Source organism: Protopterus annectens, chromosome 3.part0 (genome assembly GCF_019279795.1).
Source record: "Protopterus annectens isolate FY-2018-M chromosome 3.part0, PAN1.0, whole genome shotgun sequence".
In the NCBI taxonomy this organism is placed as follows: Eukaryota; Metazoa; Chordata; order Ceratodontiformes; family Protopteridae; genus Protopterus; species Protopterus annectens.
Window position 1 is genome coordinate 142,582,656 of NC_056731.1, and position 20,535 is coordinate 142,603,190.

The 20,535-nt window shown below is 38.6% G+C and overlaps 1 protein-coding gene across 2 annotated transcripts in view; it reads left to right on the top strand.

Moving 5' to 3' along the window:
- Nucleotides 1-20,535, top strand: part of PLXDC2 (plexin domain containing 2) — a 3,345,655-nt gene that overhangs the window by 1,595,523 nt on the left and 1,729,597 nt on the right. For both annotated transcript variants that reach the window (XM_044064643.1, XM_044064642.1), the window contains exons 3-4: nucleotides 6,764-6,910; nucleotides 20,409-20,478. In XM_044064643.1, the coding sequence (XP_043920578.1) occupies nucleotides 6,764-6,910; nucleotides 20,409-20,478 (217 nt within the window). The remainder of the gene's footprint in view (nucleotides 1-6,763; nucleotides 6,911-20,408; nucleotides 20,479-20,535) is intronic.

The following is a 20,535-nucleotide window of genomic DNA, read 5'->3' on the forward strand; positions in this document are numbered from 1 at the left end:
GAGGTCGAACTTGGATAGAGAAAAGGGTTACTTTAGCAGTAGTGATATGCTAGTGATGGATGTACAGTGAGAAGGGGATTCAACCTTTGAACGTAACTTTATCCCATTTGACTGAGTTGGTAGTACCTTAGCTGGATGTAAATGATCCTGTGGCACTTATCAAAAAAAGTGGGAGAAGATTCCTGGTGTTCTGGCCAAATTGCTTATAGTTAGTGTGAATAGCACCTAAGGTTTCCTCTGAAAAAAGGACATTGGCCTAGAGAGACTAACCCAATAAATAAATGAAATATTTTAATGACTGTTTGTTCAGCATATTTTAGTAGTCTGCAATAGATTATATGTTGATAAAATGAGTGATTCATTTTTGAAATTGCAGAAACCCTCTAGGATTTATTAAGGCTAGCTGTTTGCTTCTAATCCTAATGGTTTGCATGGTTAGTAAAATGTTTACAAATTACCTTTTTCAAACCAGTAGAATGGCTGCAGAAGAATACAGAAAGTCTGTAATGTAACAGTGACACTGTTGTTAAGTGGATGGTGTTTAAAAGCAACTGAAAGAATCATACTTAATTGTCTAATGGCTTGCTTAGGTAACTGCTGTTTGACATGCATCCTAAAGTAATCATTAGCAGGAAATTTTAATCAGCACAAGTGAATCATATTTCATATTAGATGTGTAATAACTGATCATTTTAAATTTTAATTTTGAAAGAATTCATAGAGGTAAAAAACACTCCACTGGCCAAGTATAGTATGTTTAGGGAATGCAGTCACATTAATAATTTGCACAGATGGTTCACCATTGGGATAATTTGGATACAATAGTCAGTCAGGCAGGCTCATGCTCCATAAAATGCTCGTGATACTCAAACAGTGACGAGTCTTGCACTTAATAATAGATCTGCCTCAGATCACATTTTATGTCACTGTTGGTCAGCCAGAAAAGTCAAACCCTGCCCTTCACAGATTTATCCCACAGCTATGAATGCTACAGAGCACAACTATTATACCCTGTCATGTATACACTGCTAACAAAAAACAAGAGAACCAGTGCAGTAAACTGTGTCCACAATCAGCAAATAATAAAAAAAGGAACACAGATATGTTCAACAGATAGTTTATCTGGCGACATGCACCAAATGTTGTTCATTTTATGTGGGTAAAAGTAACAGGAGACATAAAGATGGTATCATAAAGCACAAGTCTGAAATTAGAAGAAATGTTCATACTAATGCATTGGCAAAACATATATCTGACAATACAAATGAACATAATTTTAAATTTAGGGTCATTAGGATGATTAATAAGAATGGAAGGGGAGGTGATATTAATAATGTGCTAGAGAATGCTGAATATTCATGGATAATAAGGCTGCAAGTGGACATCTACCCTGGTTTAAACAATGCAGTGAGCTTAAAGCCAGTTTTAGTTAAAAGGCAAAATAATTTACACTGAATTTTTATGTAAATGTAATTAGTTTTTTCATATGCATTGTTATTTTTATATGTATTGTTTTTATTGGTTAGCTGTGTCACATGTTCTTTTTGATTTTACTATTTAATTGATATGATTTATCTTGTTGTAAATAGCACTGAAGAAGGGGAAACCAGAAAGCTTTGCTGCAATCATTGTTTATTTTATTAAAGTGTTGAACGTATGTGTGTTCCCTTTTTTATTATTTGCTGATATATACACTGCTACCATTGTGTGTCCAACTAGCTGATTGTTCTCAATATGGCAACAAAGATATTGGTTTACATTTAATTTTTATTTTTTACTGTGTGTCTTCCTTTACTGCCCTGCAATCCCTTATGTTACAGTATAATATAGCTATAATACAGCAGTATAATGACCGTAACAAATATGCGCAGTCACAATGCAGTCTGCCTCATTGAAGAAAGGGTTAATATCAAGTGCCATAAAATAGATTATTACTGCAATTTTAATTAATGAACACGTAGTCTCCCATAAATACAACCTATTGTGACCAGCCCAGTGCAAAATATATTATGTATCTGTGTGTGTGTGTGTGTGTGTGTGTGTGTGTGTGTGTGTGTGTGTGTGTGTGTATATATATATATATATATATATATATATATATATATATATATAGATATATACATGGAGAGAGAGGGAGAGAGCTGCAGTTTATTTCCAACCTGTTGATGTAGACTTATAACAACTTAGTGAAGTTAGTCTTTGGTCAGTGTTTTATAACATAAAGAATTATGAGAGGGTCACCGATCATAACCAGCTTATTATGTGTTCAAGACAAGGATGCCAAGAAATTTACCTCAACGGTGAAGCTTGCGAGGTGTTACTTGACATCCATGTCAAAAACACGATTAAGTAATAATTGGGGGAATGATCATTACTTTTTGTACTGCATGGAGCTTTATCTAGTTCATGTACTACTAGTTACTGAAAAGAAAAAAAGCCTAGTTTGGTCTGTTCCTCAAAAAATCTGTGTTTTGAGGACCAAACCAAACATATCAGGCTTTTTTTCTTTTCAGTAACTAGTAGTACACGGACTAGTTACTAAAAAGAAAAAAAGCCTGGTATGTTTGGTCTGGTCCTCAAAAACTCTGTGTTTTTTTTGACACATCACTGAGGACTGAAGTTGACGTACATCTGAGTTTCAGACTTCCTGTCTTTCAGAAAATGCAGGTGAATACAAATCCTGTTATTCTATCAACTTTCTGAGTTTGCTAGTCTGTACAGATAGATTTCACTACCTAGCCAGGGATCTGACCTTAACAACATAAGTGGGTGGTACTTAACATTTGTTAAGCTTGGGTCATGTGCTATTCTGGTGCTTAACTGGTTTGTCTTTTAAAGAATATCAGAGCATTATCAGTGTGCTCCATGTTCTACATATGTATATACAGTTTTACATACATATACATTTTAACATATATGTATATATGCGTGTATATATATATATATATATATATATATATATATATATATATATATGTGTGTGTGTGTGTGATTCTATTATTAATAAGTGCCTAAAAACTTTAATAGATAGACATGTCAGAAAAGTAAAATGACAAGTATACTATTCTAAACAAAAAAATCTAGAAGAGATGATCACCAATGTAAATAAATGCATCACATTTGCCACCACCTGTGGTAGCATTGTCGCCTCACAGTAAGACGTTGTCCTGTGCGATTCTCAGCTAAAGCGTCTTCTGTGTGGAGACATGCGTGAATGGGCGTACCTTCGGTGAAGGTTGTGCGTCAAGGCTGGCAACTCGGTACGTAAAAATCTACTGCCAATCATTAGCAGACCGGCGTTCTGCTGTGGCGACCCCTAACCGGGAAAAGCCAAAAAATACAACAACCAACTATGAAAAACTTTGTTTTTATGTAGGGGCCCCTACTCCATCCCCACTCCCTGGAACTTGAGTAAGCAAACACACAACTGCACAACTGCAGAGAAAGAGTAAAATGCCTGCATTGTATTATTATCGACCTTTTGAAGTTAACTGTAGTATAAATTACATTATTAGGGCAAGGAAGGTGCCCTAAAGCTTAGGAAGCTGGCCAGCTGTTATATCCTTGGCAGGATATAAGCAATGTAGCTAAGGCTACTACAGCAGTGATCATTTAAACATCTACTGTTATGTTAAGTTCAACTTGCACAGTTATACTATTCGGGTTACTCGTGAATTCCAACTATCACCTTTACAATAGATATAATTGAAGCTGTAATGTCATAAAAAGGGAAGTTTGCTTATCAACAAAATAATCGGGTAGCTTTATTTATTTATTTTATATTAACTACAGTTTAGCACTGGGTTAATATGATTTGGGAAATTCCATTTATAGCAAAGACAGATCTGGGAAGAAAATCACCATCAGTAGTCATTTTATTTATTGGATATTTTGCAATTTAGTCATTTAATGTATTTAATTTATTTATTGGAACTATGGATAGTCTATAGTGAACCAAATGATGCATTAATACTATGCCAGGTTAGGATTCAGAAGCAGGGTGAAGAAGCTTGGCAATGCCAATACCCAAACAAAGAGAATGTGTTTGTAGATAAATATACACAGCCATTTGGATGTGTAAATCTTACTGTGGGATATCTGTTTTCACTTGTTTGCACAAATAGATAATTTCCTAATGTAAATATGTATTTGTATTAATTAAGAAAATACAGCTGAAGAGAAGATATTTTACCATTATGAAAGGTTTGGTATAAAGAACAATAGTCATTTCCCAAGCTTCGTTTTCTTGCTCTGTGTTATCACAACATACCTTTTCTTAAAATGGTTTGATTTTGATATATTCAAAAAGGCCTTTACTGCCATTTGCCAATACTTTACCTTTTATGAGACTTGCTGTTTAGAAAATCAAGTTTTGACTGAATAGATTACAACAGCAACCTGATAAAAAGTTTGCAGAAGTTTGTCTTTTCTGTATGAACACTGTATTTTCATATATTTGAGATCTGCTTAAATATATCTTGAGGTATTATGTTACTGAAAAATTGCCTGTCATCTGTTCTCATTAAGAAGTAGTTGCATTCTGATTTAAGTTGCAAACACTGCATGACTTTCATAATATGCAGCTTTTTGAGCTTGAAACCCTTAATCTTTTTATATGAAAAATTCATCTTTTTTGCTTTGATTTCTTTTGTTTGAGAAACCTTTCTAACAGAAAACTGTAGCTTGAAAAAACATAATGTACTCTAAAGTTGTAAACATAGGATATCTCTCAGGAGTAACGTGTGTACACGTATTTTCATTACTTCCCCTTTTTCTGTCTTTCTGCATTAAATCCTAAAGCAATGCATTATTTATAGGCAGATGATATTCTATTAGGAGTGTGTTAAAGAAAAGATGGGCAAGGTCTGTAAGAAGCTTTGTCCATTCACTCATCCAGACTCAAAAAAAGCACCAAAATTTCTGGTGTGACTAGTTTTATTAAAAGACCAACAGGTACAACTTGAGTCAGTAATTGAATATAGGACATGCCTTTAATTATACATCAGTAGCAATTCAATAATGCATGAAGAAAGAAAAAAGGCAGTGTTGGACTACTCACCCAACTGGAAAAATAGCAGAGTAACAACCTCTTGCTGTAATCAACAAACACAGCTGAGTAGCGTACCACTGCCCACTCCACTAACAACATAACCAAGTCACAAGAAAGGGGGAATAGGTGGATATCCTTTGCAAACTGTCCCAACTTAAACCACCTAAATAAAGGGAGGGAAGGGTGGGTATGTTCCTGATCCACAACACAAGAGACCAAACCCTTTCCTGTCTAAGTTTAAATAGTCCCCCATCCCCCAACCTAGACCTACCTTACGTAATGCATCACCTTCAAGGTCCTACAGTCACCTTTCTGAAAAACAGAAGGAATACTGTAATTCATGAGCAACAAAACATTCACCAAACAACCAAGAGCTCATGTTCAGTTCCTGAAGTACCTCCTCCCACACCCACCTGACTAAACCTCCAGCGGCTTAACACCATAGGTAAGCACACCTCATAGCTAATTTATTTTCTTTTTTCTCATTTCCCTTTTCTCCTTCTCTTTCCCTTCTTTTTTTTCCTCATCTCTTCTTGTCCTTTTCTTATCTGACTCTCAGAGAATTTTGCAAGCAGCAAGACAACTGACTACTTCTACAAACCACTTTAACACCAGAGCACTACTTTCCAACATTTTACCATCACCAGAAAAGTCAAAGCAAACCTCTTCCACTGCAACACAGCCCACCCTGCTAACCGCAATCCAATCCCACATGCAAATGGCCCTCACCAACCAACCATTTGTGGATTCACTCATTACTGTACTAACACTGCCAGCTAGGTATACAAAATGACTAAATCCAGAGAATACTGATAGTAAACAACTAGCTACCCCTCAACATCTAGACAACCAAAGGTAACTGACCAAACGGAACTGCACGCATACTGAACACACGACCAGCCCCAAAGTAAATCACACACCGATAAAGCAGGGCAAGGACACTCACCACAACCTGGACTCAAACACTTATAGTTCTAATTAATATTGATGTATTAAACTCAAGACCCCAATTACATCAAAAAAGAAAAAAGAAATAGCAATCTTAAATCATTACCTACCCAGTCCACACCCTCAAACCAAAACCAATTTGCCGCCAAGAATACCTGATTACATCTCTGGTCGCTTGGGCATGAATCAGCAGATGACTATGTTCGTGACCCAACACCAAAACAGACCAAACCACTTCCTGTCTAACCTTAAATTGTCACTCGCCCTATTCTAAACCTATCTTACCCACTTCATCCCTTAACCATTGCTCCTTAACCCTACCCCGACAGCTGGTTACCACAAAAGCCTGAGTTCCTGTACAATTTTGTCTACTTGCACAGCAAACCACATTTCAAAAAGGTGCTTTTGTCCAAGTGTTCTAGTTGTCAGTTCTGAAATTTCAATTAAATTTTCCTGATCATTTGTAAATGGAGCTTATTTTATGGCTCTTTCATGACTAGTTAATTTAACATTTTTCTTGGAGAAGTTTTGAACAATCACCTGCTTTACTGAAAATGTGGCTATTTTTGAAATTGTTATTTGAAGGAAACCTTCTTAAGACAACCTGTGCAAATTATTCTGATGCTTGTCAAGTTACTGTGTGAAACTTTTACATTGCATAATTATGTTATATACTGTATAGTGTATGAGTCCTAATTTGCTGTAGAGTGTTATAGAAAATATTTAACTAAAACAAAATTTTGTGTTAATGTTTCTTTTCTATAGGAGGATACAGATCACAACTACTATATGTCTAGGATATATGGGCCATCTGATTCAGCCAGCAGCGACTTGTGGGTAAATATTGATCAAATGGACAAGGACAAAGTAAAGATTCATGGAATTCTATCCAATACCCATCGGCAAGCAGCAGTAAGTGCGCCTTCTATACCATCGTAGAGTGTTTATTCTAACTATAGTCTGACTTGATCTGGAAGTGGCAAAATTTGTACTAGTAGTCTGACATTTCCCAGTATGCCGTCTCATTGCAGATCGGATCTGGGTTCATACTTAACTTCCTATGCTTATTTGTCATGTATGAATTTCTGCATACTGGTGCCACACTGCGCACATTATTTCACAGTTTCAACCCTATTTTCACTGATAGAAAGCCTTCCAGATGTCCATGACCCCTTTTTTAAATACATACTTCATGTGTCCACCAAGTGAACCCACTATTAGCTTCATTTTGACATTCCCTTGAATTAAACTTGTCTTTTTTTTAAGAAATGTTTCTTCCAAAGTTTGAATTGTGCTTGCATGATGCTGGGTTTCTGTCTATAACTCTTGTCTGCTTTCTTTTAGTTTCCAGAAGACTATCTGCTTATGGTTTCTCAGATTCATGTCTTTTCATCAAAATTTGGAATATTGAGTGAAAAACATTTACATTCCAAACATCAAAATCAAAATGCCAAAGGGAAAAAAAAAACTTAAAAGCATTTTTTTAAGGTGGCAAGCCCCCCTTGCACCCCTCATGTGTGAGAGGGGATGTTATGCCTCCACACTCCCTACTAATTAGTTATGCTAACTTTGAGATTGCAGTACTGCAGGAAAAGAGCAAATTCCCAGATCCCAGCTGTACCATGATCACACACTACAGGCTCCTGTTTACTTCTATTATTTGACATTTCTGACAAGGATGCTTGTGCTTTGACCTTATATCATTGGACATTTGTAAATGTCGAGATTTTGACATGTACCCAGTTTCCCTTGTGACATTGCTGCGCATGTTAAAATGTACATTTTCGGTCCTTGCTTGGACTGTATTTTTTTAGGGATTATGTCACATGGTATATATAATGAGGTAGCAGAAGTAATTTATGGTTCACAAAGATATCATTTCCTGTCACAGATTGCCATTGGAACTCCTTGAGCAGTCCATCTTCCTACATCTGTTCTGTTTGCTTTACTGTACACTATCAAGAGTCCATTAAATATGAACAAGTATTGTTCCACTTCTTGTTTTAGTCCCGGTGCCCCCAATAAGTCTTCCCCCATGCATTCTGTTGTAAATATAGATGTTAAAAATCACTAGGCATCTCACTTTATACTATCGATCTTCCTTCTTCAGGATAACCTAGGCCTGTGATCACAGAGATATATCACATATACACATACACATATTTATAGCTATATGTATATATAGATAGATGTGTGTGTGTGTGTGTGTGTGTGTGTGTGTATAATATATATATATATATATATATTTATATGTATATATGTATATATATATATATATATATATATATATATATATATATATATATGACCGAGACAAAAAATGTGCTGGGAATTTCTGGTTAAAGGCTTATAGTGCCTGCATATTTGAACTATTTCTTACTGTAATTGATACACCTTGTTTGCTGTAGCATAGACTAGATCCAGGCCTGCTGAATCTAGTTTTGTTTGTATGCTTGTTATTTCCCTGAAAAGCTAATTCCACCTAAAACGCGGCTTTTCAGCGCTTCTGTGGATCCCTAGTGATATCTGCATTGCTTACTGTACTTATTTCCTTGTTTCAATTGAAAGAAAGTTACTGTTTGTCATTTTTGCATTTAAGTTACCTGGCACTTGCTCACTAAAGCAATTATATAAGTCAGCACTAAAAAATTAAAAGCACTACACCCTCACAAACTCCCCTTGAGTACCTTGCTCCCCATTGGCCATTTTTTTCAATTATAAAGAAATTCCCAATACTATTCTAGCATGTCCAAAGATCAGTTGTCAATCTCCTCTCCAGTCCAGCTGGTGAATCTGGGAATCTTGAGGCAATGTTACAACTGCCTCATGTACACAGACAACCCTCTCCTCCTCCCAACAAGTTCCAACATGTGAGAGATGCAACCATATAGCCAAACTGGAGGCTAAGCTCTCTCAACTCAGTACTGGCGTAACCAGTCAGGAGGAGAAGGAAACCACACTCACTACAATTCCAGTCTCACATAGACCTACCACGACAGCAAACCAAACACATAAACACACAAAAACATACTCGGAGCCTCTAAATAAAAATCTGCCTAAGCAGCAGAGACCTCCAAAGCAGACACCCAAGCAACCGCTACCCCAAAACAAAAGACGTGCAACACATAGCTCACAAAGCCAGTGTGCCAAACAGTCACAGCCCTTAAGGCTAAACAACACACCTGATACACTTGTAATAGGTGACTCTATCATTAGGCACACTGACGTCCCACTCACCAGGCTGAACAAGGAGAGGGTCACGGTGAGCTGCCTGTCAGGCGCTAGGAACCGCCACATAACACAAGCACTCAGGTCACTCCAAGGCAAGTACAAATATGACTCAGTCATTGTCCATGCTGGTGTGAATGACCTGAGACGTACCTACCTGGATTACATGAAAAGAGACATAGAGGAGCTCTCTGAGCATGTAGCCCAGGCCGGTATGACCCTGACCTTGAGTAGCATCTTACCCTCACCAAGAATGATGCCACAGTATGAAGACAAGATTATCAATTTCAACAATTGGCTTAAGTATTGGTGTCATTCAAAGGGGATACAATGCCTGTCAGCCTGGGAAGACATGCTCGACAAGCCATGATGCTTCGCTAGGGACGGCTTGCACCTGTCACCCCTGGGCTTTCGGATATTGGCAAAGGCTCTTGCTACCCCCATAGTGCCTTTTTTATGCGAGGCTCAAAAGACAAACCCACCTCCATAGGTATCACAAGGGATAAGAAACTAAGAGTAATGCTACTCAATGCCAGAAGTCTAAACCTCAAGATGCATGCACTCGAAACTCTCCTTAGCATGGAGAACATCGATATCTGTGCAGTAACAGAAACCTGGTTCAAGGATCTCGAGAGCACCCCAGCACTACCAGGTTATACCTCATACCATGCTTTTCAGTCCCAAAACTTGGACCAAACCACAAAAGGAGGGGGAGTATCAATATTCGTCAAAGATACCCATACTTCCAGGTTGGTGGCACAGCACGAAGCATCAGAGACTATCCATGTGCAACTAACAGTGGGTAAAACTGCCTTCCAGTTTATAGCCTGCTACAGACCACCCTCCCAAACCCAGGAACCGCACTCAGCCTTCCTGAGAACACTGGAAAATATGAAGGTCTCTCCAAACACCATTATATTGGGTGACTTCAACTACCCAACCATAGACTGGGAGCATTACTCTAGCTCCAACACCCTATCCCAAAGGTTCCTAGAATTTATAAACTCAAATGCTATGGAACAACTTGTTACCACTCCCACAAGAGGGGAAAACATACTGGACCTGATCATCACCAACATGGGGACTCTATGCTCCAGACCAGAAGTGTATCCCTCACTGGTAAGATCAGACCATAAACTAATCTCACTGGATATTCACATCCCGACCCCACCCCATGCCCAGAAAACCATAGTGAAAACTTCTCTAAAGCAAATTTCACACTCCTCAAAACTGAGGTGGAATCCTTCAAAGCCCCCGGACCTGTGGATAATACGGCCCAGACCGCAAAATCCTTTATAAACGCATTCTATGAACACCTTCAGGAATGCATGGATTATGCAATCCCAAATAAAACCAAGACCCAATCCTCCAAAGGCAGACATCCTGTCTGGTGGACCCCAGCCATAAACAAACTATACAATAGAAGGAGGAAGCTACTACATGATTGAGCAAAATCCCAAAAAGGGAAGGCATCTCTGATCAGTATTAGCAAAAAACTACGGGCACTAATAAAATCGTCTAAGGCCAGATTTGAGAGAAAAATTGCACAGGACACTAAGGATAATCACAAGGCTTTCTTTAGCTATCTTAGGAGCCTGGGTGGGAATTCCCAGATATGCTCAGAATTAGTCCAAAATGACAAAAAATACACCGAACCCACAGACATTGCCAACATCCTAGCTGACAGGTTCAGCGCAAACTCCCCCCCCCCACCAAAAGGGCTAATATCTATCCCAGCAGAGTGCTGCCCCCCTGACATCTCAGATGCTCAGGTAATAGCTGCCCTCTCCAAAGCAAGAAACACAGCATCAATGGGACCAGACGGTGTCCCGGGCTGTGTCCTACATGAACTCCAAGAAGAGCTAAACCAAAACCTAAAACTACTGTTCAATCTCAGCCTTACTACAGGATATGTACCCAAAGAGTGGCGTACAGCAGCAGTGGTCCCTCTTCACAAAGGTGGTGCCTCAACGGATCCTGGAAACTATCGCCCCATAAGTCTCACTAGCTTGGTCTGCAAAGCTATGGAAAGGATCATCATGGACCTTATAAATAAAGATATTGGGGACCTACAGACACTGGATCCTACCCAGTTCGTCTTTGTTAAGGGCAGATCCTGCCTCTTAAACCTGGTTGATTTCTTTGAAACAGTCACCAAGGCCATTGACAAGGGGAAGGTGGTCCACGCAGCCCACCTGGACCTCGCAAAAGCCTTTGATACAATACCCCACTCGGGCATTATAGATAAGCTCACCAGCTTAAATATAAACCCCTATGTCACTAGATGGGTTGCAAACTGGCTCAAGGACAGAACCCACATGGTTAGAATAGCTGGAGCCATGTCAGACTCCAATCCAGTTACAAGAGGCGTCCCACAAAGCTCAGTCCTGGGACCTCTCTTGTTCGGTATATATTTCTCGGAGGTACAGGCCAACATGGAAGGACTGTGGCTGAGCAAGTTCACAGATGACTGCAAACTGGGCACCATAATAGACTCTCCAGCCGACACAAGCATCCTCCAAAAGGGCCTCATAGAAACAGACAACTGGTGCCAGAGCCATGGCCTCAAGCTAAATGCCAGAAAGTGTATAGTCATCCCCTTTGGCAAAAACAAAGTGCCCACAAATTACCACATAGGTGGTAATCCATTAAGTACAGAAGAAGTAATTAGGGACCTGGGGACCCAAGTTGATAGCAATCTCTCATTTGACAACCACGTGGCCAAAGTTGTTAGAAAAACATTTTATATAGCCCACCTAATCATGAAGGGATTCACATCTAGATCAGGGGAGGTCATCTTGCCTCTTTACTCATCCCTCATCAGGCCCATAATTGAGTACAATGCCCCTTTTGGGATGTACCTTACCAGACACCTGCAGCAACTGGAAAGACCCCAAAAGTACCTTACCAAGAGGATCAAGGGGCTCAAATAGATGCTGTATGCTGCCCGGTTAAAGAAACTCCAGCTCTACTCAGTGGCATACTGCCTGCTCAGAGGCGATCTGTGCCTGACGTATAAAGCCATGTCCAACCCGGAATTAATGGACATGCTACACCTCAGAAAATCCAAATCCCATCGAGCTACGCGCTCGAGGGACTTGAACCTCAGCACTGAAATAAATAGGACATGCTGGAGGGACAGATTCATAACCCAGAGGCTCCCTTCAGTCTGGAATAAAATCCCAGTCCAGGTTAGGCAGAGTCCCTCATTGACTCTCTTCAAGAGGAATCTTGATGAGTGGATGGGAGATCGTAGGTTTACCCCGGGTATCACTTCTGTGTCACTGTTAGACAGAGGCACAGTATACTAACCTCGAAAAAGGGCATAGCAAAATTAATTTAAAATGGGTGGCGAAAGCCATACACACTCTGGCTAGGTTTATAAATGCCCTAGGGCAGATAACCTAGTATGAACCTATGAACCTATGAACCTATGTGAAACTACAGAAGACCGACCACTTGGAACACCGACAGATCACTATTGGTAAGTAACCACTCGCCCAAAACTGAAGCAAAGAAAACCCACCCTTTTGAGGGCTTTGCCCCAACACCTCTTTATGTTGGAGGGGCTGCACCCCCCCCCCGACTAAATATACCAATTCCAAGATTGCACTGTCGTGGTGGTAAGGGGCAAAGGTTAACATGCTGGCCAAGCAGTTACTTACCTGTAGTGATCTGTCATTTTTCTGAATGGTCAGACTTCTGGAGTTTCAGGTTTTCCGTTTCAGTCTTTTGAAAGTCAGATAAGGGATAAGTTGGATTTCATCTACTGAAGTTTATATGTATGTATATATATATATATATATATATATATATATATATATATTTATATTTATATTTATATATATATATATATATATATGGGTCTATCTGAGTTCATCGACACTTTAAAATACCGACACAACGGATAACCGACGAAACGAATGTCGAAGTCACACACCGCCAGAGAGAAGAAAGGCAGAAGCAGAAGACCGGAGGAAGGGAAGACACCAACGGAAGAGAAGCTGCGATGGGGTAAGTAAGGTAAGGTAAGTGTGCTGGTAAGTAGTAGGTTAGTAGTAGGGAGGGGTGAGGTTAGTGGGTTAGGGTTAGGGGTTGGAGTGTGTAGTGTAAGTGAGTGTGTTGGTGTGTGTGGTTGTGTGGGTAGGGGTAGGGGGGAGGGTAAGGGTTAGGGTTAGGCGTGAGTGCGTGTAGTGGGTAAGGTAAGTGTGTTGTGTAGGTTGTGTGTTGGTAGGGGTGGGGTGATAAGGAGTTAGGTTAGGAGAGGGGGTTGGTGAGTGTGTGATGAGTGGGTGACCTTAGGTTGGGGTTGGGGGTTTTGGTTGTGGGTTAGTGTATGCTGTGGTTAGTTGTGTGTGTGTTGTAAGTTGTTTGTGTGTGTGTGTGTGTGTGTTGTGTGTGTTGTTGGTGTGTGTTTGTTGTGTTTGTGTTTGTTGTTATGTTGTGTGTGTATGTTGTTGTTGTTTTGGTGTCGCTCTTGTTTCTGAGTTTCGTTGTTTTTTTTTTGTTTTTTGTTGGCATTTTAGGTAATTTTTTTAAAATTTCGATGAAGATAGATATATATATATATATATATGTGTGTGTGTGTGTGTGTGTGTCTCTGAATATATATATATATATATATATATATATATATATATATATATATATATATATATATATATATATAAAATTGATATACATATTGATATACAATGTAGATGTATTGAATGATGGGGCCTTTCCCATTCTTTCAGGACCCTGATAATGATCCAGTGCATTGAATAATCTGGCAAATCAAGAAATCTGTCCCACGACTAACCTCCATTGTGTGAATATGTATAGTTCTATTTGCTCTTTCATTAAGTGCCCCGCACGTTATAGCAAATAATAAAGAGAGGTAAATGATACCTTGTCTTGCTGTGTAAACTTGTGTAAAAATTCCAAGGTGATTGCAAGGCTACCCGTTATGTTCTTTTCATGTTAACTGCCCAGAGTGATCTTAGTAATTATCCCACTGGACATCTCCTGTACCTCTGCAGTTGAGTTCTTTCTGTTCAGTTCTGATGAAGCTTTGTATTATACAAGTTGAAAGCACACTTAACATTGATTGTGTGTGACTTTGTGTAGAGCCTTTTTACTGCATTTTGGAATTCGAGTATTAAAACTATTTTTATCAACTACACCACGTTGATCTGCTTGTTTTGACTGCCTTGGATTTTGTGCCCTATACTACACTGCAAATAAATATGTGCAAAATGGCATGTAGTATATCAGCAAGCAGCAAGGCAGGTTGACATTGATGGCTTGGGAGATAGCTTCTCAGCATTCCTTAATCACCCAACCATCTTAGATTCTGTCAGAGCAAAACTTATTGCTAGACCATCTGAGCAGGACCAGGGGTCAGACCTTCACAAATGAAAATTGAATGAGGGGGGTCTTCCACTTATTTATCCAGGTATGGTGGACAACTCAAATAAATGCATTCACCTCCTTTCAAAACAGAAAACTAAACAAGGTCTTTTCCTGGGTTCTTTGCAAGCAACCTGGAAGATGCATTTTTAATGTTAATGTTCTTTTATACATTTACATCTGTTCCACTGATATCCAGGGAAATTCAGAAGATTAGAAAGGATATCCCAAAATAATTGTACTGACCCCATTTTTACTCAGGCAACACAGGTTATCCCTTCTTATGGAATTGAACAAGAGCAGTTACCACAAGTTTCCTCACAGACTGGATCTACTTACACAAGGAGGGGTGAGTTTGATACACCCCAGTATCAATCTACTACATCTGACTGCCTGGATTATTTGATTCTAATATCATTTAGTCACTTATTTCATGAGGATGTACAGCAGGTTCTAAAGGATCAAGAAAAAATGCTGCTGGAATGTTCTATGTTGGTAAGTGGAAAGGATTTTCTGGTTGGTGTCTACCAAATAACCAGGACCCCCATCAAGAATTTTGTACTACTGGTGCTTAAGTATTTGTTTAGTTACTTCCCTTTGGCCTCACTTATTCCTCTATAAAGATTCATCTTGCAGTCATTTCAGCATGTCTGTCTATGTGTCCTACTCTTTCTTCTGTTTGTTGAGAAACGGTTTCTGAAAGGAGTTCTATACCTGAGATCTCCTCTTACAAACCTTATTTGTAAGATAACAGAATGCATTATTATGGAACTCATAAACATGGACTTTGGCAGAATAAAGTCCCTTGACTCAATTCAGTTTTGGTATGTGGATGGTAGATTAATATGGTTGTTTACTTTGAAAATTGTGCTGAGTCCTTAGACATGGGCAAGTCAGTGTACACAACTGACTTTGATCTAGCCAAGGCCTACAACACTATTACTGACTTATGCATCATAGATAGTTATCAAATGTCTATCAAAATAAATGAAAACTCTTGAGTGAACTAAATAGATAGCAAAGGGAGTCACAGACAGAACCTAGCAAATTGACATTGGGTGGTACACTCTCCTTGAAAAGGCTGATTACCAGTGATGTCCCCCATTCCCCCCCAATGTGGTCTGTACTGGGTCTGTTCTTGTCCAGTATTCGCTTCTGTGATATTATATCTGACAAAAAGGACCTTTGGCTGACCATGTCTGCTGATGGTTGTGAACTTGGAGCCATCAACTCCTCTGGGGGATTTTACAAGAGGGACTAAGATGCAGAAAGAAATCCTTCTCTTTAGCCCAGCTAATTACCAAGAGTGTTTCAGTCATGATTAGGGTTGTTAACATACCTCTCTACCCACCTTCTTTATTAGTCCTATAATAGAGTACTTTGTTCCTTCCTGCGTGTACCTGTACAAGCATATGATCCAATGAAAAATACCCAACATGTCCTCAAAAAGAAAATAGTGTCTGGGTTTCATTACCTATCTGGAATGTCTTCAAGCCCAATTTCTTTTCCCACTTTCATAGATGCCCTTTATGAGTGACTGCAGCCTGTTCTACAAGGCCTCAAATTACCCTGTCCTGTGTGACCTGCTTAATGCCAGCAACTCAATGATCACCCATAGTAAAGAGCTTAACCTTCACTAAAATATAATCCAAACCTGCTGTCATGATAGATAACTCATGCAAATAATTCTTCTCCTCTTGAGAAGAACTTCCCACACACTCTTCAAATGCATTTTAAAGACTAGATAAATAATTAAATTACATTCCTGGTTTCACTCAAAAAGTCCGTAGGGAAAGGGATACAGATAGCATGTGGTAGGACTAGCAGTATCTTTTCTGTAAATTATCTTCCTGATCCATTGGCTCGTAATAACCTAAAAAATCTCTAGACCTATTATTTTTTGGATCATCCTGGGCAGTTAGTGTAGAGGGCTAAGAGTGTGTGTGAGCTGTAGTTCCTGTGGCTCAGGGTTTGGATCCTCAGCCCTCATTTGCTTACTGTGCATCCTTGACCAAGTCATTTAATAAGAAATTGCTCCAGGTTTGTCCCTGAGAAGGGACGGTGTGTCTTACTCGGTTAACAAATAGGTATTAGTATCATTATTATTAAAAGAATGCATATAGGAAGAGACTCGTCCATCTGATGGAGAACTTAAACAGTTTTCAAACCTCCTTGTTTAATGATCTTATGCAGAAGTTTTTCAGTTGTCTGTTGATGGGCGATGCAATCAGGTTTAACTTTGGGAAACCACACAAAACCACTGTCTGAAGAAAGACATCCCTGTTTAACATCAGTTCCTGTGGATCTGTCTTCAGTCTGTGGAGTTGATTCACCACTCTATTCTGGTATAAAAGGTGCAGACTGCCTTAAGCATCATTTGGCAGTGCATGAGAAAAAAACTAAAAGGATGTTTCCCAACGGGGGACGTATCTGTCCTGAGCTCTAGAGGCTAAACCATGCTGGAATTCAGATGTCAACACTGTGCTGCATGAAGTATGAAATGCAACAGCAAAAAAATCTAATATCACATGCAAGTGGCTGTTTTATGTTGGAGGCAGGCTGACATCCCAGAAGAGAAAGGTTCTGATTTCTGGAAGGAGGACTGGACATTCAGATCTTCTGTGGTGGAACTCTGTGCAGTCAGAACGACTGCAACAGTGATGTATTCGAACATCTGCTACGGTAATAAGTCCTTACACATCTGTACCTTTTTCAAACTGGCTGCAGTATCCTGCTCATTTCTGAACTTTTCATTTTTGGATGCTACCATGCATACTTTTGTCGTATGCATTATATACTATCGAATCCTTGTACAGTACAGTACAGTATCTGGGTTTGTTTGTTTATGCTTAACTGTGTACATACATATACTATATCTTTTAGTATGCCACAAAGATTAAGGGATAACAATGTGGATGCTTTCTCTGCTGATCGTACATGTGTGCTTGCTGCACTGGTTACCTTATTATTACTTAATTTAAGGGCATAATATTTGTCTAGCAAAAGCCAATTAAATATCTACATATTTTACTTCCTCTTCAGTATTATATTCATGTCCTTATCAGTCAACCCAATTATCATTGATTTACTTCTCTGCATCACTAAAACTTTTACATCGTTCTTCATTTAAACATTTCCTCCGTCACGGGTGCCAGCAGGCAGGTGCAAGAGGGTGCACTTGCACGCCCCTGGAATGGACAGCCTGGGAGATTAATTTTCTTTTAATTATTGCTTCCTGAAAAAATATTCAAAACTTTAAATTTAAAACACATTGTAACAAGTGATGGATTATACACGGGATATAATTCACTTATATATTATAGTTAATATAAGGGATGTAATTCTATTATATTTTATAATTAATACAATCAGGAAGGTGAATCAAAGAACTTTTGCACGGTCCTAACAATGTGTGCAAGGGGCTTATGATCTGAATACATCCGAAAGGTAAACTTAACCTGCCACTGACCAAATGCATTTTTTTGGATGTGGGTTTCAAGCTGCTTCAGTGAATGTGAGTTTCGAGACATTTAAATGTTGTTTGTTTTTACTGTAAGAGTTGCTTTGTTTAACAAATGTCTATCAGTTTTTGTGCTATAAAATTTGAAGTAAAAGTTGTAAACTAAATCCAAATGTGTGTAATAATTGTAGAAGTAAAGCATAAAACAGTATGCACACTCAGAGCTTTGAACAGTGTTTATGGCAACTGGGGAGAAATATCCAAGCAATGGGACACTGGAATGACTGTGTGTGTGTGTGTATGTGTGTGTGTGTGGGGGGGGCTCTGGGTTTGCACCACGCTGCAAAAAATCCTGTTGGCTTCCCTGCTCTCAATGCCTTTATTTGTGTTGCAATGGGGCTTTTGATTAACACAAAATAGTTATTTCCTTTACCATCTTGCTCGCTGTAATCTCCAGAATTAGCTCTTGAAAGGGAGGACTAAGTGTCTTGCAGCTTTGCACTTTTTCTCCTTTGCTCTCTCTCTCTGCATGTCTTGTTTTTGTATTTTTTTTTTGTGCATGTATGTAGGTGTGGGTGTGTGGGGGGGGGTGGAGGCACATGTCTCAATAGCTTTTAATATAGGGTGGTAATTTGCCAACCAGAACAGTTCTGCTTTCATCAGACTTTTTATTTGAGTACTTCATATACTTTGCTAGAGACACCAAAATTAATTAGTGGAAGTATGTTGTAAAATGTGTGGAAACACAACTGTCTGGATTTTTGCCTCATATATTTGTTCTGTCCCCATAAAACTTGTGGTTTTCTAACAACTCACTGAGGACTGAAGTCACTAAATAATGACATATATTTGAGTTTCAGACTTAATATCCTTCTGAAAAAGCATGGCAACACAAATCCTGTTATTCTAGTGACATTCTAAGTTTATAAAGACAATATTTAAAATCTGTTTTTATTTTTGGTCCTTTATCCCACATTATCTTAGGCTTTGTCCAGATTTCTTGTGGTAAGAGGTTGAGAGGTATGATCCCAATGAAATATATAGCAGCCTGTAGTCTGTGAACTAAATAAAATGGTCAAGATGTTGAAAACATACAGAACAACTTGGCATCATATTTAGCTTAGATGCCTGGCCAATGCCCGTCTGCAAAAAGGAAGAACATTCATTATATGTACTTGGCATGTCTGCTGGTGCACATTAAGTTACATGGTAACTTTTTCAGCTCTTCTCTAAATGAGCTCCATTAGTGTAATAACCTAATGTCAAGGGGATACATATATCTCAGTTTTGTAGAATGTCCAGATTTTTGCCTCATATTTCTGGTCTGTTCCTCATAAAACTTGTGATTTTCTGGCAAATCACTGAGGAATAAAGTCACTAAATAATGACAGATATTTGCAATTCAGACTTGTTCCTAGCTGAAAATAGCTTATTTCATGTTTTTTTTTTTCAGAGCGTGAACCTATCCTTTGATTTTCCATTTTATGGTCATTTCCTTTGAGCTCTTATAGTAGAGTAATTTTTAAACAATCCTTTGTAAATGCTGTTGAAGCCTGTTGAGTATGTTAGTAACTTTATATTCACAGGACATTATTGCCAAGCTGGTAATAGTGTGCCATGCCTGTCAGTGCGCAACAGTTCCTGATAAGAGTAAATCAGTGCGTACTGGGAGATGTTACAAATCATTTATACAGGGCACTTTAATCTGCAGTGCATTCCCAGAAAAGTTTTCTTTCTTGCTAGTAATCACTTTACCCTCTCTTTTCTGCAGTAGTACCACGGTTTACCAAATGTTGCATAGTGACTTTACCATGAAACTTGATGTTTAAAGTGCAAAAAAATAAAAATAAAAACTTCAGTCAACAAGATACTATGATATTTCCGATGCATATTTAAAGAAACACAAAGAGAAAATTTGCTCTTCATACAGTAAGATGGAGATGAGAAGACATGAGAAAGATGACCAGATATACTTGGAGTGATATAAAATGATGAGAAAAAATTTCTAGAACTTCAAAGAAAGAGACTGCACTATATAGTGTGAAGAAAGGAAAGAAAAAACATATGTAGTGATAGACATTGTACTTAAAAAGTGCTGTTGGTGCAAGCTGCAGTCTTCACAGAGGTAAAAATTAAAGTAGAACAGGCTTAAATTAAAGAAAGAGAAATGAAAGAGGTAAGATTGTCATACATGTCTGATAGATGTTAATGCATGTTTGAGAGATGGAAGAAGTAATCAGAGATCATGGATTGCTCAATGACCATGAATGAATATTTTTGATACTGCTGTTGGCTGAAAATTGCTTATTTCATATTTGTTTTCCTTTTCAGAGAGTGAACCTATCGTTTGATTTTCCATTTTATGGTCATTACCTGCGTGAGATCACTGTGGCAACTGGGGGTAAGTGGCTTTTTAATGATAAAGACGCTATCTTGATTTGTGGATATTTCAGCGTAG